Source organism: Canis lupus, chromosome 5 (assembly GCF_048164855.1).
Source record: "Canis lupus baileyi chromosome 5, mCanLup2.hap1, whole genome shotgun sequence".
Classification (NCBI taxonomy): domain Eukaryota; kingdom Metazoa; phylum Chordata; class Mammalia; order Carnivora; family Canidae; genus Canis; species Canis lupus.
In genome coordinates, this window is record NC_132842.1 from 22,247,909 (window position 1) to 22,270,981 (window position 23,073).

Here is a 23,073-nt window from a genome sequence, read left to right on the forward strand (position 1 = left end):
AGGAGGTGTGGCCATTGCTGTCTAGTCCTTCCCATGCTGGAGATTCAGAATGTATTAGAATTTACTGTGTTTTTAAAGGCCATCTCTGTACCTGTTCATTTAGAGGGCTGTGAAGTGGGCCTGTGTGGATGGAAATATCATACCTTCTCATGCTGGCCTAGGCCTGAACAAATTCTTAGAGTCTGTGGAAGCTAGCTCGAGTCTCCAGATGGACTGACTTAAGTGACTGGAACTGAATGGGTCACATGGAGCGGGGCATGACAGAGGGTTGGATAGAAATGAAAGAAGAACATAAAGGAAAGTGCTGGAAGTAGTTCTGAAATGAGGGTCTAGTCACTCATTCTTCTGTGGCTCCTCAGAGTGATTTAGACTCTCCTAAGATGGAGGGGATCATTGTCCTTCTATTTTATTTTATTTTATTTTATTTTATTTTATTTTATTTTATTTTATTTTATTATTTTATTTTATTTCATTTTATTTCATTTTATTTCTTTTCTTTTCTTTATTTTATTATTTTATTTTTTGATCATTGTCCTTTTAAATGATGGCCAGAGATGGCCAGCTTTCAGTGGTTCCTGACCTGTTTTCAGATGCATCGTCACCTGCAGAAGAAAGAGCCAATAGTCCATAAGAATCTGTTCTCTTATAAAAGAGAACCTCTTGGGGCACCTGGGGTGCTCAGTTGGTTCAGTGTCCGACTCTTGGTTTCAGCTCAGATTTTGATCTCAGGGTCATGGGATCGAGCCCTGTGTTGGGCTCCCTGCTCAGTGGGGAGTCTGCTTCTCTCCTCCTCACCACCCTTGCACATGTGTGCACACACTCTCCTTCTCTCTAAAATAAATGAATTTTTAAAAAAGATTTTATTTATTTATTCATGAGAGACACAGAGAGGCAGAGACACAGGCAGAGGGAGAAGCAGGCTCCATGCAGGGAGCTGGATGTGGGACTTGATCCTGGGACTTTAGGACCACGCCATGGGCCAAAGTCAGGCTCCCAACCACTGAGCCACCCAGGTGTCCCTAAAATAAATAAATCTTTAAAAAAAATGAACCTCTCATCTGTTTTCTCGTAAAAGAACAGACAATTGTTTGCTTGGCCTAACGAATCCTCTCAAAAAAAAAAAAAGTGCTTATGAATTTTTATTCTTTTGTTTTTAGATCACATGAAAGGATTAAGAGCTCCTGCCTTGAAAAGAAGGCTGGAATGCAGGTAATTTATTTTGCTACTTATTTGTGTGGGTGTGTTTTTAAGTAAACATTTCTATTGGGGTATAACTTCTACGCAGGAAAGTACATACAATGTATAAGGGTACAGTTGGATGAGCTTTTATAGGTGAGCACATCTATAGAGCTTCCACGCAAATCAATAAATAGAATAGGACCAGTGTCCCAGAGCAGAGCCCCGTCCCTCCCCACAGTCAGTCCTCGTCTCCCAGAGGCAACCTGTACTTTAACTTGTTGTTGTTGTGGTTTAGCTTTGGCTATTTGTGAACTTTGTGTACGTAGAATCATACAGTCTATTCAGTATGATTCTACTTCTCTTTCACTTAACATTATAATTGTGGGATTCCTCATGCTGTTGGGTGTAGCAATAGTGTGTTCATTTTCAAGTGTATGTGTGGTTCTGTTGTGAAGAAAATCATGTTTTTGGATCTTAAAGCTAAACTACAGTATTCTTTTTTTTTTTAATTTTTATTTATTTATGATAGTCACACAGAGAGAGAGAGAGAGGCAGAGACATAGGCAGAGGGAGAAGCAGGCTCCATGCACCGGAGCCTGACGTGGGATTCGATCCCAGGTCTCCAGGATCGCGCCCTGGGCCAAAGGCAGGCGCTAAACCACTGCGCCACCCAGGGATCCCTAAACTACAGTATTCTTTTCCTACAGCCGTCCTTTGCCTCAGTGTCAATTCCAAATTCTCAAGATATATGTTGAATAGGACCCTGCTGACTCCTTCCCTTCCTTTCCCTTCCATTCCCTTCCCTTCCCTTCCCTTCCCTTCCCTTCCCTTTCTTTTCTTTTTTTTAAGATTTTATTTATTTGAGAGAGAAAAAGAGAATGAGCAGGGGGAGGGGCAGAGGGAGAGGGAGAAGCAGGCTCCCCACTGAGCAGGGAGTCTGATATGGGGCTCCATCCCAGGACCCTGTGATCATGACTTGAGCTGAAGACAGATGCTTAACCGACTGTGCCACCTAGGCGCCCCAACTTTTTTTTTCTTTTTAAAGATTTTATTTATTTGAGAGAGAGAGAGAGTTCACAGGTGGGGGTTGACTTTTTAACTTCTGAACCAATGGATGTCAGTGTTCTCTGCAAAGTGGTATCAGTAGTCCGTGTATCCTGGTAATGCTAGCTGTGGTTAATCGAGTACTTCTATATATATGCCAGGCACTATGTATTTATCAGTTCTGCAGTTTTTCTGAGTGCCTGTGATGAGTCAGGCACTGTCTTGGATGTTGAGGATATAATAGTAACAACACAGATGAAAATCCCTGTCTTCTTGGAGCCAACATCCTCATCAGAGCCTCTTGATAATTTTTTGAAAAGATACCATTATTATTTCTATTTTGCAGATGAGGAAACTGAGGAACCAGAGAGATTAAATTAGTTGCCCAAGGTCATGCAGCCAGTAAGTGGCAGGACCAGGATTTCAACCAGGTCTGTCTGATTTTCGAGCTGGGTATTAGTTATCTGTTGCTGCGTAACAAATTACGCCAAAACTTAGTGACTTAAATCAACTAATCTTATGTTCTCTTTCTCAGTTTCTGTGGGTCAGGAACTCTGACAGGGCGCAGTGGGAGTGGCTGGTTTCTGCCGGGCCCCATGGCATGCTGGGGCTGCCATTATCTGGAGGCTCATTCACTCAGTGTTTGACACTGAGGCTGAGAAGAATCAGGCAGTTGGGGCTTTCGAGCATCTCTGTTGCTGGAAAACTCTTCAGCATGGTGATTTCAAGGTAGCTGAACTTTTTAAATGGAGACTCAGGGTTTATAAAGTGTACGTCCCAAGGGAGAGCTAGCAGATAGCCATGTTGCCAGGAGACCTGGCCTCCAAAGTCCTGTGACCTTCCTTCATCACATTCTGTTGGTGGAGGCAGTTACAAAGACAGGCTGAAGGGGAGGTTAAAACAAACCCCGAGGGATTTCCATATCCATTTTGTAAACAGAGCATGTATGGTCAGGATATATATGAGTGTGGCCATCTTTGGAAGATATGGTCCACCACAGACTATATTCTTAACCTCTGAGCTTTGCTTTTGAATTTTTAAAGTTTATCATTAAATAAATTTTTGCTCACTAAAAAATAGAATAGGTGTAGATGAAGTAAAACACAGAAGTCTTCTGTTCCCCGCCCCTTTCTGTTCTGGAGAGGCAGCTTCGTACCTAATCATGTGCAAACATTTATGTATAAAAACTAAGAGTGATGGGGGACACTCTTTTGAGGAGGTCAGAGGGCCCAGTAGTTTCTCTCATCTGTTTCTTCCCCATTGTCCCTTTGCAGTCTTTTTTTTTTTTTTTTTTAAGATTTTAAAGTAATCTCCCCACTAAATGTGGGGCTTGAACTTACAACCCCGAGATCCAGAGTTGCACACTCCACTGACTGAGCTGGCCAGGCACCCCCCCCTCTTTGCGGTCTTGATGGGACCTAGATAGTCACAGGTGGTGGCATGTTGGGAACTGCTCTAACACTTTTTGGGCCAGCTGAGTGTCTGGATGACTTGAGATAACTGATAAATGATGAAACGTATTTTCTGGTCACCCAGATGGCTCCCTGTGGATTGTACTGACATAGTTTTTCTAAATTTCTTCCTTTCAGCTTGAAGGTTCGCTTATACTGTTCACCTGTTACTAAAGAGTTGTTGTTAACCAGCCCGAGGTACAGATTTTGGGAGAAACGAATCGTAAGTTTTATTTTTTGAATGACACTAACTCTTCTTCTCAAGGGGAAATATTTTTCGAGGTCGATTAAACAAAGCTTTCGAATTATTCAAAGCCCAGTTCCTCCTACACTACATTTATCCACATTAATTACAATATTGATGTTTAGTCTTTAGAATTCATCAGTTTAGAGGAGGCAGACATTTTATTGTTGCCGATTTGTTTTTCTTGTTCCTTAACAGTTTGATCTCAGGTCTTAGTTTTGCTGGTTTAATCTCATTCACTCTTGCTAAGTTGCATTTTAATGCTTTATAGTGTAAAATATTTAACACCGTTGATAAATCCTTTTATTTAGGTCACAATGTAGCCTGGGAAGAATGAACACATCTTATGGGTTATGATAAAGGGATAATAACCAGAATAAAAATAGAGTGGACAACTTTGAATCTGACAGATTCAAAATTGTCCAATGGAAAGTAGATAGCAAAGGGGAGAAACAAAAGAATGGTGTATGGAAAATGTAAAGATGCCAGGAAAGGTTCTGTTATAGCAGTAATTACTATAAAATGGCTTTAATTTAACTTTTGCTCAAACTGTAATTTTTTCAGTTTAGGTTAAAAAAAAAAGAAGAAAAGAAAGCTCCATCAGTCTTAGTCTACAAGAGGCTTAGATAAAACAGAAGGAGAAATGCAGGTTGAAATGGAAAGAATAATCCAAAAAGGGAAAAGATGTACTAAACAGTTAGAAGCCAGAAATGCCAGAGTGGCAATTTTTGTATCATACAAAATAGAATCGAAGGCAAAAAGAGATCTTTGTTTCAAAGAGGATGTTATTTACTGTCAGAAGGAACAGTGGATGGGGAAGATAAGAATTTTAACGTCCAATTGACATGGCCTCAAACTGGATAAAACAGTAACTGATACCCGGTGCTTGATCAGAGAGAGAGGACGGCTGTGGGGGAAATACAGTTAGGGTTCACTATACAGATTAAACTTTAAGTAATTGTGGGAGCTGCCAGAGAAGTCTGAACAAGTGTCAGAGTCTGATGTTTGTCTACTGACAGCTTTCAGCTCTCACATCCTCTTTCCACTAGTACCCCACATTTGGGCGGGCTAATAATAAAAAGCCTACCCCTCCCTTGGCACTGACATGAAGTTCAAACCTCAAGTCCAGACATACCCCCTAACCACAATAAAAACCCAGGGCTACTTGCTCCTACTGTCTTCTGGCCATGAGAGCCACTTCCTCCCAGCTGGAGCACTGCTCTCCTGTCTCTGTAAAGTCCCACAGCATGAGAAATACGGGGTTTTCATAGCCTGTCAGTGTACGTGTGCCATGTTCAGCCTCGACCTCTGACAGTAACTTGGTAGGATCCATCCCCACTCCGCACAGTGACCGTACACGCCAAGGCTGGAACCTCGGCCCAGTGTTACGCCTGACATTGGCTGTGGATCAGCCCAGCCTGCAGTCGGGAAGTGGAGCTGAGAAATGAAGAGCAGAGAAGAGCTGGGCTGGAGTCTACAAGGACAGACTGGAGCCCCTGTCTGTCTCTCACTCCTTCCAGCCTTGGTAGGTTCTGTGCTCCTTGCCCAGGCCTTCAAGAAGCCGAAGGAGGATATGCAGCCACAGGTGGGATTGCTGCAGTCCTGCCCTGTGTGTCTGTGAGCTGAGCCAGCAGATCCACATCCATGAACTGGTGGAGTTTCTGGAGCTCTTCAGAGCATTAAGAAATGGCTGCTGGTTCACTTTGGCCTTCCGCATCTCACACAGATGTTTCTAGCGGCTAGCTCCAACCTGGAGGTGTATGCCGAAGGGACCTGTAGGACAGTTCCAGCTCGAGGAGTGGTGCAGTCCAAGGCCCCCTCACAGTCTCAGGGAGACTAGGCTGCTTGACAGGAGTAGCTGGAGGACTTCCCACACTGCTCAGAAGCTGAAAGAGGAAGGAGGCAGGAAGTAAGCACAGAGACTTGAAGGGCATGACTAATAAAGGCGAACTCATGGCAGTCTGAGGCACCCAAAGAGAAAACCAGATCTTTGGTATACACAGAACATTTACAACAATTGACCACATACTGTGTCGCAGAAGAAGCAGGAAATCCTAGTGATCTGTCCTCTGCAGTGCAGTGATGCTGGAAGTCACAAATAAAAGGAGAGCTCAGATCATCCCACACCTATTGGAACTGAGTGCATCTAATAAGCGACCATTAGGTCAAAGAGGAAATTATAAAGAAAACCATGTAATACTTAGGACTGACGGACAGTGAGGACACACCATGTCAAAATGTGTGTAACATGGCTAAATTAGCACTTGAAGGGAAGTTGCCAGCATTAAGTACGTCTCTTAGGAAACAAAGACTAGAATTACATGGAATGAGTCTTTGACTCAATAAGAAGGAGAAGGAGCAACAAATGTGAAAGAAGGAGATAATAAAGGTAAAAGGACAAGTTAGCGATGCAGAGACCAATAGCTACCGCAGAAAATAAAAGGGAAGGTTGACAAAAGTCAAAGCTCATCTTTAGAGGAGTAGAACTAGATTTCTGCCAAGGTTTTTTTGTTTTTTTTTTTTTTCTGCCAAGGTTTAAAAAAGAAGATGCATATAAAAATACAGAATTATAAAAAGGAAAAGAACTATTAATAGCAGCAGTACATTTTTTTGAAAATGAATGATAGTAAAAAAAAAAAAGAAAATGAATGATAGTATATTTGATAATTTAGGCAAAGTGGATAAATCTCTGGATAAGTAGGAAAATACCAGACTGAGGCAAGAAAAGTGGAAACCTTGAATAAGTAAACATTGAGGAAATGAAAACAATGTGCAAAGATCTCTTCTTCAGTAAAGTCCCAGGTCCAGATGGTTTTATAGGTGCATTTTGCCAGATGTTCCAAGGACAAATACTCCCCACACTAGGTGTGCTTTTGTGGGATATAGTAAAGAGGTAAGTTGCTCATTCTTCTGGCAGATTTGATATTGACGGTTTCACATATGGCCGTGTGAACATCCTGATTAAGGTAGTAGCTCACTGAATCTCACAGTCGTGAGATCGCATTTATTTATCTGCAGATTAGGCCACCACCTCTTGCACTGATCCAGGCTGTTTTCTGCAACACAGAACCTAAGCTTGGAGAACACAGAGCCACGTGTGTTACAGAGACTCAGGTTCAGAGGGAGAGGGCAGTGGGAAGATGGGGATGGGGAGGTTAAGGGGAAAAGTTGAAACAGAATGGCCGTGTCAAAGGATATGTAGGTTTAGAAGGCATTTAACCCACGTTGCCACGGCCCCTCAAGAAAGGTACTACTTTAGCTCTATCATGTTTTCAGACTGGAAACGTTTTGTACCGTGAATCAGAAATTGTTACGCAGAGAGTTTTATAACTACATCTTAGTCCTTTTTTTGTGTGTTTGAGATGGCAAAGACCTATAAATCTATGAAAAACTGTAGAAACACTCAGTATGGTATACATATGATCTCTTATTTTAATAGATATCCATTGAAATTGAAACTCCTACCCAGATACCTTTAGTCGATGAAGCGTCAGGGGAGGTAAGTAAATGTTAAATTTAATTTTAAGAAAGTATTATTTAATAAGATGATTGACTTTCTCTGTGATTTTATTTTTTTTTCTTTTTTCTTTTTTTTTTCTCTGTGATTTTAAATGTGCATTTTACCATAAAAAAATTATAGTAATTGGGTGAGTTTGTAGGGGAAAAATATTTGTGTTCCATTTCTTTTCTACATGCAAAAGTTTGGACATAACTCCTGTCTTGAATTGATCCTTTTTGTATTACCTTCTAATGTTGAGAACTCCAGTTGTTATTACTCTGATGTCATTGTCAAATTTATTAAGCTTATTATAATATTCAGGATATAATACGGTGTTTAGTGCTTTTGTAGCAAATTTATGTATTTGTGATTTTCTTTTTTTCCTGAATCATTTCTTAAGAAAATCCACTTAAGTGTCCAAATGGATCCAATATATTTTTTGTCCTTAAATTTAGAAGCAGATACTTTTGTGTTGTGAATATATTTTTTTAATAATACGCAGGATTACGGACCTGCCTTTTATTTATTGTTTTAACTCAAATTCTTCCTAGGGCCAGGAAGTATTTTCCTATTTTATGGTAAATCTAGGTAAGATTAATTCCATGGCCTGGTTATAACCTGCTCTGTTGACATGTTGAACTCTGATGGGTGTCCACTCTCTGTGACCAGGCGGGGGCTGAATTTTCACATTTCCTCTCTGGGGACGATTAGGCGTGTGAAGCAGTCCTCTTCGATTTGTTATCCAAGTGAGGACTGCAGGGCCAGTTGAGGGTGGGTTAAAAAGGAGGTAAAAGGGGTGGCCTGAAGGTTGCTCAATGCTGTCCTGGACTCAGTTAGCTAACACTAGACTCCTCTGATCACCTCACTGCCTTGCCACTTATGTTGGTGACAGGCTTTGTCAAATCTGGGCACCAGACAGCAGGCAGCTCCCATTGACCAGAGTCTTGCTGTTCCACTCTGGTCCTTTGTTCTCATGTGCTGTGGCTTTGTGTGTTGTGTCGCCAGCACTTACCCTGGGACCTTGCTCTAAAGGGGCTGTTGGAACGAATGATGTTAGACTTCAGAAGGAATTGCCACTATCAGGGAGCGAGCCAGGGTGTCCAGAGCTCTGCCTATTAGCTCTGCCCAGGACAGAATGGTGACTTGGGGCCAGGCTATGTCAGGCTTTTTATTTTTATTTTTTTTTTAGTTTAATAATAGCTTTATTGACTTATAATTCATATATCATACGGCTCACCCCATTTGAAATGTACAGTTAGTGGCTTTTAGTATATTCACAGAGTTGTGTATTCATCATTACAGTCGTTTTTCAAGTATGTTCATCACCGAAAAAAGAAACCCTGTACCCATTAGCAGTAATTCCCTGTCTCTCCTTCCCTCAGCCCATGGCAACCACTACTCTAAGTCTATAGGATTCACCTATTCTGGACATTTCATATAAATGGAATTGAAAAAAAAAATAAATGGAATCGAACAGTATGTGGTCTTTTGTGACTTACTACTTTTATTTTGCATCATGGTTTCAAGATTTATCCATGTTGTGATATGTCAGTATTTTGTCTCTTTTTTGTGGCCCAAATAATATTCCATTGTATGGATGTACCACATTTTGTGAAATTGCTCATCAGCTGATCGACATTCAGGGTCTTTCTACTCATTAGCTAGTGTGAATGCTGCTGCTGTGAACATTCGTGCACCGGTTTTCATGCATGAATGGATGTAAGTTTTCATTTCTCTCGCGTGTATCTAAGAGCGGAATTGCTGGGTTATACTAGTCACTATGCTTAACCATCGTTTTGTGGGCAAGGATTCTACTTGTTTCCAGGATATGTTGCATGAGGAAATGAGAAAAGGCGTACCGTATTCTTGAGAAGTACTTGAATCTATTCTACCAAGGAGCACTTTTTTAGGCAAGGTCCTAACGATAATTTATATCATTGTTATTTTTTCTTTATTTTCTTTTTAGAAGGAAGATATTGTTGTGACTCTCTTACCAGCTGGTCACTGTCCAGGATCAGTTATGTAAGGGAGCCCATCTATTTTGCTATTTTATTATACATGTATTTGTAGAAATAAATCTTCAGGGTCTAGAAAATAATAACGTGTACGGAGATTACTTCTCTAATATGTAGGTGGCAATTTCTTTAATCTTTGTTTTAAAATTGAACTTGGGGGATTGAGGTGAAATCAAGTTTGACCTGTGTGGCTGTCTTTTAACAGAAGTGTTCCATGACCATTTCTCTGTTGGCTTTGCATTTTCCCATCCCATGGATTTTTCTCTCCATGAGTAGGAGTGATCTCACATAGTTGGGAGAGCCAACACATTTCAGGGGATGTCTGTTGCAAATGCGGAAGTATATTCTATTGTGTTATTCCCCCCAGGAAAGGTGGCAGCTGAGTGGCTGGTATAGTTTAGAGCTTATATTAAAATCCCATTAATACTATATCGTAGGTGGCTCTGTTCGCCAGGAAACATTTGCTGTGGATTTAGTGTATATTTGCTTCGTTAGGATGTTGTATGAGACTTAAAAGTCACCAAGACAAATTTCCTTCTCAGGTTTTTATTTCAGGGCAATAACGGAACAGTCTTGTACACAGGAGACTTCAGAATGGCAAAGGGAGAAGCTGCTAGAATGGAGCTTCTGCACTCCGGGGGCAGGTATTAGACTTTGTCTGGTTTTTGTTTTGTTTTGTTTTGTTTTGTTTTTTTGAGAGCTTGCAGAAGCAGGGGGAGGGTTAGGGACAGAGGGAGAGAGAATCCCAAGCCGACTCCACAGGCAGCACGGAGCCTGACGCGGGCTCCATCTCTAGACCCTGAGATCATGATCTGAGCTGAAATCAAGTCAGCTGCTTAACTGACTGAGCCACCCAGGTACCCCCAGACTTCATGTAATTCTTGACTGGAGGGCTGAATCATCTAAGAAGTTTTACTGCTCCCTTCCCCCCAAGTACAAGCCTATGTTTCAGTTAGAAAATGAAGTTTATTATACTATTTGTGATAGTAAAACAAATTTTTCTCCTTGCAATGGGGTGATGGTAACATTCTTTCTGTAAATTGATTGGGGCAGTAGTTACGTGAATTGTCAAAATTCACCGAGCTGCATTTACAAAATCTTTGTATTTTATTGTGTGGAAATCATTTCCTAACAAAGTTGATTTCACAAAAAAATTCCAAATGGAATGGAGCACCTTCTAAAATCACTGAGAATTTGGGGATCCCTGGGTGGCTCAGCAGTTTAGAGCCTGCCTTCGGCCCGGGGGGATTGAGTCCCAAGTCGGGCTCCCTACATGGAGCCTGCTTCTCCCTCTGCCTGTGTCTCTGCTTCTCTCTCTCTCTGTCTCTTGTGAATAAATAAATAAAATCATAAAAAAAAAATTCTTAAGGGGATTCCTAGTTGGCTTAGCAGTTTAGCGCCTGCCTTCGGCCCAGGGTGTGATCCCGGGGTCCTGGGATCGAGTCCCACATTGGGCTCCCTGCATGGAGCCTGCTTCTCTCTCTGCCTGTGTCTGTGCCTCTCTCTCTCTCTGTCTCTCATGAATAAGTAAATAAAATCTTTAAAAAAAAAAATAAAATCACTGAGAATTTAAATTTCACATTTATTTTATTTCATGGTAGGTGGTTAACACTAATTGTTTTTTTTTTAAACCCTAATTGTTGTTGTTCTTGTGTTGTTTTTTTTCCAGAGTGAAAGACATCCAAAGTGTGTACTTAGATACTACTTTCTGTGATCCGAAATTTTATCAAATTCCTAGTCGAGTAAGTCTCCCCAGAGAGGCAGGGTAGTAACTGGGGTGTGGCTGTATTTCTAGTGGGGGGTTTCTAGAATAACAGGTCAGATCATAATCGTCCCATTATTAATTGGCATTAATACCTGTGACTGTTGGGAGTAGAAGGGGTGAGTGATGTTCTTAAAAGCATTAAATGCCTTTTAAACCTCTTGACCAGGAGGAGTGTCTGAGGGGAATATCGGAGCTGGTTCGAAGCTGGATCACTCGCAGTCCCTACCATGTCGTGTGGCTGAACTGCAAAGCAGCTTACGGGTATGAGTATCTATTCACCAACCTTAGTGAAGAGTTTGGAGTCCAGGTACGGTGATGGCTTTCTTTTCTGTTGCTCCTTCCATCCTTCCAGGTTCTCCTTTCCTCCCCCTCCCAACCCCTCAACAACCAGCCGCAGTAGCAGAGGGAAGCAGCCTATCAAAGACAGCGTGTTGGGGGCCCGGGTGGCTCAGTCAAACAAACCTCTGCCTTCTGCTCAGGTCATGATCTCCCGGTCCTGGGATCGAGCCCCAGGTCAGGCTCCCTGGTCAGTGGGGAGCCTGCTTCTCCCTTTGCTTCTCCCTCCGCTGCTCCCCCTGCTTGTGTGTGTGCATGCAGGTGCTCTCTCTCTCTTTTTCTGTCAAATAAAATCTTAAACCAAAACAAAGGCATGTGTGGCGCAGGTTGGCAGCCCTGTGGAGTGAGAGGTCATCTCTGTTTATTCGTGTCCTCACAGGAAGAGCCCACTGCAGCCCCGGTGGCTGGGAAGAGCCCTTTGGTGAAATGTCCTGTAGAGCAAATATTTTTTTCAAAACTGTGGGTGGTGAAATAAACGTAGCCATCTGAGTGTATTGCTTACAGTCAGAGTAATTGTCATTTTGTGACAGTTTACTTAGGGAATCAGACACATGCATGTACGCGTGTGTGCAGTGGTGCCCTGGGAAACCCATTTCTTACTGTGGGTCCTGGTCAAGGTGTGTGAAAACCACTGTCCTCGAGCACCGAACCCTTTGGATGGATCCATCTGCCCCCGATCAGGCTGGGAGGGTGTTCTGTTGCACCTTCCCTTCCATGTGCTTTGGTGCTGGGCTCTCAGGCTGACCGCGGAGCCTGGGGCGTGAGTGTGGCTGCGAGCATGTGGCTTCTGCTTGTCCCTGAGAGAAATGACCCTGAATAAAACAAAGTGCTGGAGCTAGTTGGACATTCAAGTTCCATTCCATTTTGTGCCTTGTAACATAGATCTCCGCCCCCCCACCCCTCCCTGCCCTCCAGCCAACAGATTTGTGCCAAAAATTCAGTCATACACAGTGTCGTTCAGTAAAATAAAAAAGATCTAGTTTTTCTGCATTGGACATTTTATAAATTCCTCCCTCCTTTCCTTCGTAAGTTGTGACTCCTTTGGTCCTTCTTTCCTTCTGTCAAAATATATTGGTATAAAGTTGTAAATTCTCCGTTTTGAGGGTTTGCTTTCATTCTGAGATTGTTGTTCCTGTAATTTGGGTGTTAAAATGGCCTTTTAAATTAAAATCAGGGGATCCCTGGGTGGCTCAGTGGTTTAGCGCCTGCCTTTGGCCCAGGGTGTGATCCTGGAGTCCTGGGATCGAGTCCTGCGTCAGGCTCCCGGCATGGGGCCTGCTTCTCCCTCTGCCTGTGTCTCTGCCTCTCTCTCTCTCTCCCTATGTCTATCATGAATGAATGAATGAATCAATCAATCTTAAAAAAATTAGTTAAAATCGCAGTGAGGATAGGTTGTGTGCACGCACGCATACATACACACACGCTGATCTCTGTTCTCCATTGTTTTTTCCCTCCTGGCCTCTCTTAGTGAAATAGGAAGGTGACAGCCACTTAGCAGGTGCCAAATTTGGGTTGTAAATTTTTGCGTGTGTGAAGTCCGGAAAGGGTTGAAGCTCCTGCTCTTGCAGGCTCTGAAGGAAGAAACCATGGGCTGAGGAGCCTGCGGATAGGGGAGAGCAGCCTTGGGGGTGGCCCGGTGACCTTGGGGGTGGCCTGGTGACCTCTGGAGGGAGCCCTCTCTTCTGCCCCTTAATCCCTCTGCAGGGGTTAGAAACAGTTTCAGATCAGGAATTTCAAAAGGGACCACAGGGAGGTGTTTGACTAAGGAACCTCAGAGATGGTCTGTGGCAACTTTTTCAGGCTTCTTTATTTTTGTTGAGGACAAAAGTTTCTGTATCTCTGTACACTTCAGAACTCACCCCTTTTCATCTCTGTACAGAGTCCAGAAAAGCAAATTTGTTGCTGCTTCTTGTTAGTCGTTAGTAAACAGGGAGTGAGTGGAATAGGCCGCAGGCTAAGTAAGCAATGACACTTGGATCCTTTTCACGCGTGTCTGGTATTAATTACCACAGCGTTTGACTGTATTCCAATCTGTTGTCAGTCAGATTTCAAAATGAGACTAGTTCTTTTTTTTTTTTTTTTTTTTTTTTTTTGAGACTAGTTCTTACTGTGCCACTTCATAGTCCTACCACCCGCTTAGGTACACGTCATTTAAAGAAGAGAATCCTTTAAAACTGACACATTGTGACGCCGGGGTGGCTCAGCAGTTTAGCGCCTGCCTTCGGCCCAGGGCGTGATCCTGGAGTCCTGGGATCGAGTCCCACGTCGGGCTCCCTGCATGGAGCCTGCTTCTCTCTCTGTCAGTGTCTCTGCCTCTCTCTGTGTCTCTCTCATGAATAAATAAATAAAATATTTTTTAAAAAACTGACACATTGGCTTAACAATTTAAAATGTATTCACCTTAAAATTCCACAGGTGGCTAAGGTTGTTTGGTTTTTTTCCCCCTCCATCTGCCTTCCTCCTCCTTTTACTCCTGCAAAGGGATGTGTGTTAAGGGGGGATCTGGGCCTCTGCTTCCTGCTCCAGTGGTGTTCCCTCTAAAACTGCCCTTACTTACGCGGCACGTTGGAGATGTGTCTTCCCAAGTCAGTGATTGTTGGGTGTTTGTGTGTCTGTGTGTTCACAGTATTTAGTGAACAGTATTTAGAATAAGACTTGGCAGGTAGTAGGTGCACAGTAAATAGGCATTGAATGACTCTTGATGAAGGACAGCAGAATTGACCCTCCAACAGTGCGGGTTTGAACTGCATGGGTCCACGTATACGTGGATCTTCTTTGACAGATGTGCTATCATATCCTATGTGGTAACGTATGGTGGCTGCACTGGCGGTGAGCACAGCATGACAGAGAGTTCTAGTGTCCTTCTCCTCCTTCAATCGCTGTGCCTCCCCCTGAAACTAATGTAACACTGCGTAAGCTGTACTTCAACCCATAAAAGTACAGTGCAGTACTCAGTGCATTTTCTCTTCCTTATGATTTTCTGAATAACATTTTGTTAGCTTACTTTATTGTAATACAGTATGTGATCCATCTACGAAATCTGTGTTAATTGGCTGTTTATGTTATTGGCAAGGCTTCTGGTCAACAGTAGGCTACTAGAGTAGTTAAGTTTTGGGGGAGTAGAAAGTGATGGGGATTTTTTTTTTTTTTTTGACTATGGGGCATTGGGGCACCACAGTCGTTCGAGGCCAGCGGTATTAGCATGGTTCAGTGAAAGCCACCAGCCGAATCCCCAGCATGTTTTATTACCACCGATAGGCACTAATGCTGACCGGTGGGGATATGATCTTTGTCCTTCGCTGTTGACTGCCAGCAGATTACTGGTGTGGACGGAAATAGCCAAAAACTAGGGGTGTATTTTGTTTTAAAGGTGTTATTTATTTGGAGAGGGACAAGCAGACTCGCTGCTAAGCAGGGAGCCCAACACGGGGCTTGATCCCAGGTGCCGCTGCCAAAAACTTAAGTTTTAAGAAAGAAGAAAGAGTTCACTAACTGGATGATTTGCCCTGCATAATTACCCTTGAACAATTTCTTTATAGGAAATACAATTCAAATAATACGCTTATATGTGCTATTTTACTCAGATTCACGTGGACAAACTAGACATGTTTAGAAACATGCCGGACATTCTCCATCATCTCACAACAGACCGTAACACTCAGATCCATGCCTGTCGTCATCCAAAGGTACGGAGTCCATTGTTTTTCTCACTGTTGGCGTGATGAATGGGAAAACAGAATTGTTGGTCCAGAAAGAAGCTGTGAAATCCCATTTTCTAGGCCCCTCAGTTTACAAATGTGAAGATAGGCTGAGATACCCCAGGCCATGCAGCTAGACGTTACTATGTTCCATAAACTGCATGGTAGTCAACAGACACAGACCCTCTTGGTTGTTTAATGAAATAAATCCATACACATTTGATACATGTTTATTTGTAATGAATTAGGTAATGAGTAATGTATTTATAATGGAAATAGTAATATGTTAGAGCTTCTAACTTAAAACATTTATAAACTATTTTTCTTCTACTTATTTGAGATAAATACTTAGGTATAACCTTGCTTCGGACTTAGAAATGGTGTTACGGATTGCTGGGCCAGTTTCAAATGACCATTTTTAGTGTCTTTGCCCCTCATTTGTAATTCATTTTCGAATGCCACCATAGAACTCTCATCACTTATTAAATGTCCTGTTGTTAAATGTCAGGTATTAAATTTTGCATTTGCCCTTAACATTTTTTTCCCTTTCAATTTATATAGCCATAATCATGATCTTCAGAAGTGGGATTGCATGATCATCATATCCCTCTAAATTTTAAAATATCTGAGCATTCAATTGCTGAGTAATTTTCATTTTAGTAAATGCTGCATTTATATATTTAGATACTCACTGTGGTAATAATATTGGCTCCATTGCCAAAAACCTAAAGTAAACTTGCTCAGCCCTAAAGTAAAGCATAGTTTAAAAAAAAAAAAGAATTCTTATCTACAGCCTGGCCTATTCTACTTGAGACCACTCTAGGGTAACTACAAGGTGAGAAATTATTTTGATGATTGGTAAGCTGCATATTAAAACTCAAATACGAATTTATTTCATCTTTTTGTTTTCGTGCACAGAGACACACACCTACTCACTGAATTCACGGATGGAGCAAAGTCCGATAGATACAGAATAGCAACTGTTTTGTCCCTTTTCTTTCTATTTAAAAAAAAAAATGTCTTTGAGAGAGAGTGAGAGAGCACAAGCAGGAGGAGCAGCAGGCAGAGGGAGAAGCAGACTCCCTGCTGACCAGGGCACCCGATTCAGGGACTTGATCCTAGGACCCCAGGATCATTCCCGGAGCCAAAGGCAAAACACTCAACCGGCTGAGCCCCCAGTCCCTGACTTGTAGCCTTTGTCCTCACAAGCCCAGTAAATCTCTTAATTGGCAGATTTGTCTCTGCTCTGAGTTTTCTTACGTCCCACAAGTAGCTGAATTTGTAACTGTCACTTCTGTCACTTCCCACAAGGCTGCCTGCCTCGAAACCCTCCTCTAACTGCTTGGTCTTGGTCCCCCGGCCTCAGGGGTACAGCTCGCAGAGCCCTGGCATACCCCTCCGCCTCATCAGGCTCCAGAGGCCTCCCGAGACATCGGATTTGGATGGAGCGCTAATGGTTTTGCAGGACCCCTCTCCAAACGTGATGTCCTTGGGAAAACAGTTTCATTGCTTTTTAGCCCTTTAAAAGCATTTTTGTTACTTTTCCCTCGAACTGTATTTTGAAAAAGTTGGACGTGTAGCCCGTATCCATGCTTCCCTGTTGTGTAGTGGTGTCCTTTTTAGCATGTGGCGCGGGGGAGCAGGGCGCCCCGAGCTACGATCAGGTGTGTGTTGCGGCCCCTGTGCCCTCTTCTATCTCTCGATGGAGATCAGGTCTCCAGCTTTTGGCTTTTCTTTCAGGACACTGATATTTTCAGAGTCCAGGCCAGTCGTTTTGCAGAATGTTCCTAAATTTGGGATTATCTGATTGTCTCCTTACATCTACTTTTTTGTCATGTCTGTAAACTTAGAAACATTTGTTTTTGAGACCTTGCCTACAGACAGATTTGTTGAAAATGTTGAACTGCTTTTCCTTCTTCGCAATCTTTTTTAGGCAGAGGAATATTTTCACTGGAATAAGTTACCTTGTGGAGCTATTTCCAAAAACAGAATCCCGCTCCACACAATCAGCATTAAGCCATCCACTATGTGGTTTGGAGAAAGAACCAGAAAAACAAATGTAATTGTGAGGTAAGAAAGCAACCTCTCTTTTGAGAGAAACCTTGCTTTTGAGGTAACTTCTCTGATTTAGTTTAAATGCAATTGAGCCTAACCCAGGGAGGAGGATGCACTATAATTATGGAGAATAACTTCTGAAATTTAAACACTATTTAAAAAGGTTCTGCTTCCCAACCTGTCTGATGGCCAGTGTCTTTAGCCAGTATTTGCTGAGGGCTACTCTGGTTGGGTGGCTGGAGACTGAGGGCATCCTGCTTGTCAGGGAGTGGGGGGGTGACGCTGCAGGGGATAGAAGCCCTCAGTGGAGCAGAGGAGAACCATAGCGATCATCCCATTTTGGCAACACTTCTTTAATATTGGGTATTCAGAATGTCTACAAATACTTATATTTCTGGAAAGAGTTCCCTCTTGTCCAAGGAGAAACCTTTGATTGTAGGGTGATTGCATATTGGAGTAGACTAAATGAGAAGGCAGGAAATGTAGAACTTAGCTTGGTTTTGTCAAAAGAACTTTTAATTTTTGTGTTTTCATTTCCCTTTAGGACTGGAGAGAGTTCATACAGAGCTTGTTTTTCTTTTCATTCTTCCTACAGTGAGGTAAGAGGATCCCACGGACCCAGACCCCTGTTGCCACCTGCTTCGGCAGCCATCGTGGTTGACAGTAGTGCCTCTGACTACCAGAGGCATCTCTCTTCTTACTGCTTAAGATTTGTTTTGGCTTTTCCTAAAGAAGTTTAGGGAAAACATATCAGTAGATGAGCCATGTTTGCTGAGTACAGAGGAAATTGGCTATTATCACCTACTTTCAGCCTAAACATTGAAAAATGTGGATGATTAAGGTTTTCTTCCCATCTTACTTCCTGCATATATTTTAACTTCCCCACTTTGGTTGTTCTGTCCAGCTGTCATTAGCTGCTTGTAACTTACATGAAGGAGTACTACAGATAAATCTCCTATGGGCGGCCCGAAGGTGCCATCCAGATTTTTGCCCCCTTCCAAAATTTGATTGTGCTGAAAAACTATTTAAAAAATAGTCCTGAATATTCAGCAGTGGGGAAGAACAAAGGCTACTGAGGTAAAGACCTTGTTTCTTTTCTTTTTTCTTTTTTAAAAATATTTTTATTTATTCATTCATGACAGAGAGAGGGAGAGAGGCAGAGACACAGGCAGAGGGAGAAGCAGGCTCCATGCAGGGAGCCCGACGTGGGACTCGATCCCGGGTCTCCAGGAACACGCCCTGGGCTGAAGGTGGCGCCAAACCACTGAGCCATCCAGGCTGCCCAAGACCTTTTTCCTTAAGAAGGATGTAGCATATTGGGATTACTCAGTTTAAGGCTTATTAAATAGTTTTGTTAGGATTCTTTTTACTTTTCTTTTTTTTTTTTTAATTAGTCAACATATAGATAAAACATTATTAGCTTCGTTATTAGCTTCAGATGTAGAGCTCAGTAGTTATCAGTTTTGCATTGTCAGGATCCTTTTCATGTAGGAAATTGACCTGCTAGAGTGGGAACTTGGTATGTGTACTTTATTTGCAAACTCCTCATGCATTTCCAGAGTAAATGCCAGCATCTCATAAGTGCTGAGTTTTAGTAATCTCATGTACATATTAGGAGAAAAAGGTGCATAAAATCAGACTTTGTATGACACTTTTAGTTTGACCATTTCTGCACTTAAACATTGATTTCCCGGGTAACTATCATTTTTGTATTTGGGATACACGGATGCGGCACTGCAGCAGTGAGCCGTGAGCCGTGGGCGTGTTAATGATTCGAACAATTGGATTCTTCAGAGCGCAAGTCAGCCGTAGTGTTGTAAATGACTCTTCATCATATTATCGAAATACCACAGTGTATTTAAATACTATTTAAATACTATTAAATAACTGACCTTAACTTTCAGGTACAAATCGGTTATCTGAGAGCAGCTTGGAAGGGATTCATTGTGATGGCATAATTGAGCTAATGTGTTTTCCTCATTTTATCCTGAAATCTCAGATTGTTGTCAAAGCCCCCTCCTGGGGATTTGTCTTCTGTTTGGTATCTGGCTCAGGATCAAGGCCCCTTCCTTTGATCCCTTAGGGCTGGGGATTCTTTCTGTCTCAGCCACTGGGAAGGCATCTAATGAGGGAATGGGTTTGGCCTTACTTTTTCATTTAGGACTACATCTGGCCTGTTTCCCTCCTTCAGTGTAGTTAGCAGCCGGGTTGGAAAGCATAAGCCTTCCTGGGATTTTATGCAGTTACCCCTTAGGAGGTCTTTTTGGTGCTTGAGCAGAGAGATGAAACAGATGACCCCCCTGCCCTGCCATCATCCCCCACACTCCCTCTGGATTAGCACTATTGATCGCACACATGGAGAGTCACCATGAGCTCCACTTGGTCATCTCTCAGGGTGGTGAGGAGACAGGCTTTCCTGAAAACTCTAATAGGCCTATCCTAAGTATAGATCACGTTGAAATATATTTAAAAACATAAGTAGTAGATTTTTCAAAAATTATTTTAGAGCATATACTCGAATGGGAGGGAGAGGCAGAGAGAATCTCGAGTGTAGAGCTCAACTTCATGACCCTGAGACCATGACCTGAGCTGAAACCAAGTGAGCCGCTCAACCAACTGAGCCACCCAGGTGCCTCCCATAAATAGGAGGCTTAAATATCATTTCCTGTCAGTTTTTCTGACTACAGCTGATCCTCCTTACTCATGGATTCCTTATTTACAAAAGTCTGCTTGCTCATCAAAATTTATGACCCCCCAAATTAATAGTTGCAGCGCTGCAAGGTTGTTTGCAGTCAGGCCCAGGGAGTCAGCAGACACGCATATTCCCGGCTGAGGCTGAACAGGGTGGTGCTCTGCCCTCGCCACTGAGCTCCAGGGTAAACAGGTGTCCTTTTGCAGGCAGGTCAGTGCTGCATTTACACATTTCTGTGCTTTTTGTTGGGGGTTTCACTGTTTAAAACGGCCCCCAGGTGCAGTGCTGGGGAGCTGTGCATGTTCCTAAGCACAGAGGCTGGGCTGTGCCCTCATGGAAGAAATACATGTGTTTGATAAGCTTTGTTCAGGCAGGAGTTATGGTGCTGTTGGCCGTGAATTCAGTGGTAATGAGTCAACAGTGCACGTGGAATAGGTGTCAGAAGCGCATAGAAAACAAGGTGATAAAAAAAAAAAAAAAAAAAAAGAAAACAAGGTGATGCGTTGGTAGGCTGACAGAAACAGTGACCAGAGGTTCACAGGAACCTGGTCTTCCTGGTAGGAGCCCTGGTTCATTGTTTGCCGACTCACCGTGCCCAGTGACTTCAATGAACATAACGAGGATAAGAATAGACGGTCTTCGTGAATGGTCTTAAGGCAGACATCTGATGCAAGGACATCAGCTTGTACAAGGGACAGAGGGTGCCTCTCTAGTGGGTGTCTCTTGCCTCCTGTGGCCACTTCATTTCTAAGTAAAAGTGAATGATTTCTGGTATAGGTAAACCTTACTTTCTTTATCCCTCTTCCCTTGAAAAGCCTCAGAACAAATTATGCAAATCATATAGGTTGTGGCCAGGTAAGTAATAGTTTCTGCTCTGAAAGTAAAAAAAAAAAGAGTTTATGGAAAATACCTGAAGAATGAATGGGTCGTCTTGCTTTTTCTCCTGTTTTAAATAAGGTAGCCACTTTATTTTAATATGGAGTTATTGATAATTCCTGGGTTCCTACTTTTTTTGATTTGGTAAAGTTGGGTTCTAATAATTACTCAGATCTCAGTTTCCCCACTTGCAGAAGGGAATAAAAACCTTTGTGTGTTGTCATTATCATGTGTGTGATGGATAATTTCACTGAATGTTAAACATATGCCAGGCCAAACTCTTCACATGCATTATCTCATTAAGACTTTTAGCTGAAGAATCGAATGCAGACTCCAGGTAACCTGACCAAGATCACATGTTCACCAAGATCTAACAAGTGACAAAACTGAAACTTGTCTGGATTGTAGAGATGTTTTGAGGAATATTGACAGAGTTCCTCTTTTATAGCATTCAGAACTTTGCAGAAAATCAAGGTATTCATGAAATTTTTGCCTTCAGTTTTCCTCTAGGTTAGAATAAACTGTTAGAACAAATCAAGCATCCTGGAAGAAGTCCATGAATCCGTGATTCCTAGTCCTTACTGTGGAACAGAATCACCTGAAGAACACTTAAATATTCAGATTTCCAGGCCCCACTGTAACTCAGTAACAAAAGGATTTTGGGGGTGGGCCTGAATGTTGATTCATTTTTCCTGGGAGGCCCCCAGGTGGTCCCCATGTGCAGCTAGCATTGAGGACCACACAAGAAATTCCTGCTGCTCTTTCTCCTGGCCTCATTTGTTGCTTCTCTGACACCCAGATTTTTCAGCATAGAGATAATTGACCTATTTTATTTTCCTTCTAGATTAAAGATTTCTTGAACTACATCTGTCCTGTGAATGTGTATCCAAATGTCATTCCAATAGGCACAACTTTGGATAAGGTTGTAGAAATGTGAGTAGTTGCTACTTGTGAAACTTCTATTGTTGAACAGATGGATGCAGAGACTAGTTTTGGGCCTAAGAATTGGAGGCAAGGGTGTAAGATGGAATGGCTATAAATACGTTTCTTGCTGGGAACACGATGGCTTTATACATAACACGATATGTTATGTATAATCCTAAAGGCTGCTGGGAATCTGGCCCAAGGAACCATTTGGCAGTGAGGCCCTCCTCAAGTCTTTTTCTGTGCCCTTTTGTATTTTATCATCACCGTGCCTTAGCTTTCAGCCTGTAGAGAGATAAGATTCGTGAGATTCTTCGAAGAGATCAGGAAGCCTCATTAAACAGGGACCAGTAAGCAGCCAGCTAGATGTATTCTCTGAAAGCCAGAAGGTGTCACTGTCTTACTTAATAGTCTTGTAGAATAGGACCTGCTTTTCTGCAGTGCAAGAGCAAATACAGGAGTTTTGCCTTCCTCCATCCTACGACTAGATAGCTGTATAACAGGTTGTATTCTGTTTACCACTTTATTACAGTGAAGTGGTTTTTTAATTATTAGACATGGCTTTTCAGTTTTTAAAAGTAGTTATTTATGATTTTTCCCATGGCTAAGTTTTTATAATCTCTGTAAATGATGATTATATTCCAGTAGCTTTCCCCACAGGAAAAATATAATTATCATATTCGTTTCAGCTTAAAGCCTTTATGCCGATCTTCCCAAAGTACTGAGCCAAAGTATAAACCACTTGGAAAATTGAAGAGAACTAGAAAAACTCACCTAGACTCAGGTAAGAAAATGACCCTGGGCTCAGGGTTTCCACAAGCAAGGCTGTTTTCCAGGCTACTCTGGTCCGGTGAAAGCTGCATTGGGCAGAGGTGGGCCTGGAACGGACTGTCACTCAGACCTGTCATCATTCTCTCAAAGTGCTTTGCCTTCCTTTCTTCAGCCTGTAGAATCAGGAGTCCGATTTCCTTCACAAGCTTAGAACAAGCGACTGGGAGAACTGTGCCTCTATTGAATGGTAGGGCCTGTAAGGAGAGGCTGTGCTGTTAGTCTTGGCCATTTCCTTCAAGATACTAGTAAATGCTGATAATGGGAACTTTTGTCACTTTTTCATTATTCTTTTAGTTTTTCAGCAAAGAGCAGCAGTAACCTCTGAGGAAGAAATCAGAGCTTCAGACTCCAAACAAAGCTCTGCTCCTTTATAGCAGCCACATTTTGTGGTTAGGATTCTGAATTTCAGTTGCTTTATAGTGGGGAGCCAGTTACTGTACCAGGTAGCTAATACATGACCAAAA

General features: G+C 42.3%; 2 protein-coding genes across 17 annotated transcripts in view; one reads left to right on the forward strand and one right to left on the reverse strand.

Moving 5' to 3' along the window:
• Window positions 1–23,073, forward strand: part of DCLRE1C (DNA cross-link repair 1C) — a 36,173-nt gene that overhangs the window by 3,260 nt on the left and 9,840 nt on the right. The window contains exons 2-15 of one of the 8 annotated variants that reach the window (XM_072825706.1): window positions 1,158–1,209; window positions 2,570–2,654; window positions 2,759–2,952; window positions 3,813–3,897; window positions 7,358–7,417; window positions 9,384–9,439; window positions 9,975–10,076; window positions 11,102–11,174; window positions 11,364–11,504; window positions 15,118–15,219; window positions 17,165–17,301; window positions 17,831–17,885; window positions 21,699–21,787; window positions 22,468–22,562. In XM_072825706.1, the coding sequence (XP_072681807.1) occupies window positions 2,825–2,952; window positions 3,813–3,897; window positions 7,358–7,417; window positions 9,384–9,439; window positions 9,975–10,076; window positions 11,102–11,174; window positions 11,364–11,504; window positions 15,118–15,219; window positions 17,165–17,301; window positions 17,831–17,885; window positions 21,699–21,787; window positions 22,468–22,562 (1,123 nt within the window). In that variant the 5' untranslated portion in view covers window positions 1,158–1,209; window positions 2,570–2,654; window positions 2,759–2,824. Of the gene's footprint in view, window positions 1–1,157; window positions 1,210–2,569; window positions 2,655–2,758; window positions 2,953–3,809; window positions 3,898–6,500; window positions 6,812–7,357; window positions 7,418–9,383; window positions 9,440–9,974; window positions 10,077–11,101; window positions 11,175–11,363; window positions 11,505–15,117; window positions 15,220–17,164; window positions 17,302–17,830; window positions 17,886–21,698; window positions 21,788–22,467; window positions 22,563–23,073 lie in introns of those variants that run through there. The other 7 variants (XM_072825707.1, XM_072825704.1, XM_072825705.1 and 4 more) reach the window with 7 other exon arrangements.
• The window catches only part of SUV39H2 (SUV39H2 histone lysine methyltransferase), a 52,947-nt gene continuing 34,559 nt past the window's right edge, over window positions 4,686–23,073 (reverse strand). For 8 of the 9 annotated variants that reach the window (XM_072825719.1, XM_072825713.1, XM_072825725.1 and 5 more), the window contains 2 exons: window positions 22,553–22,803; window positions 14,630–22,063 (listed from right to left, as the gene is read on the reverse strand). In XM_072825719.1, coding sequence (XP_072681820.1) covers window positions 22,042–22,063; window positions 22,553–22,803 — 273 coding nt within the window. In that variant the 3' untranslated portion in view covers window positions 14,630–22,041. Of the gene's footprint in view, window positions 5,805–14,629; window positions 22,064–22,552; window positions 22,804–23,073 lie in introns of those variants that run through there. The other variant, XM_072825714.1, reaches the window with a different exon arrangement.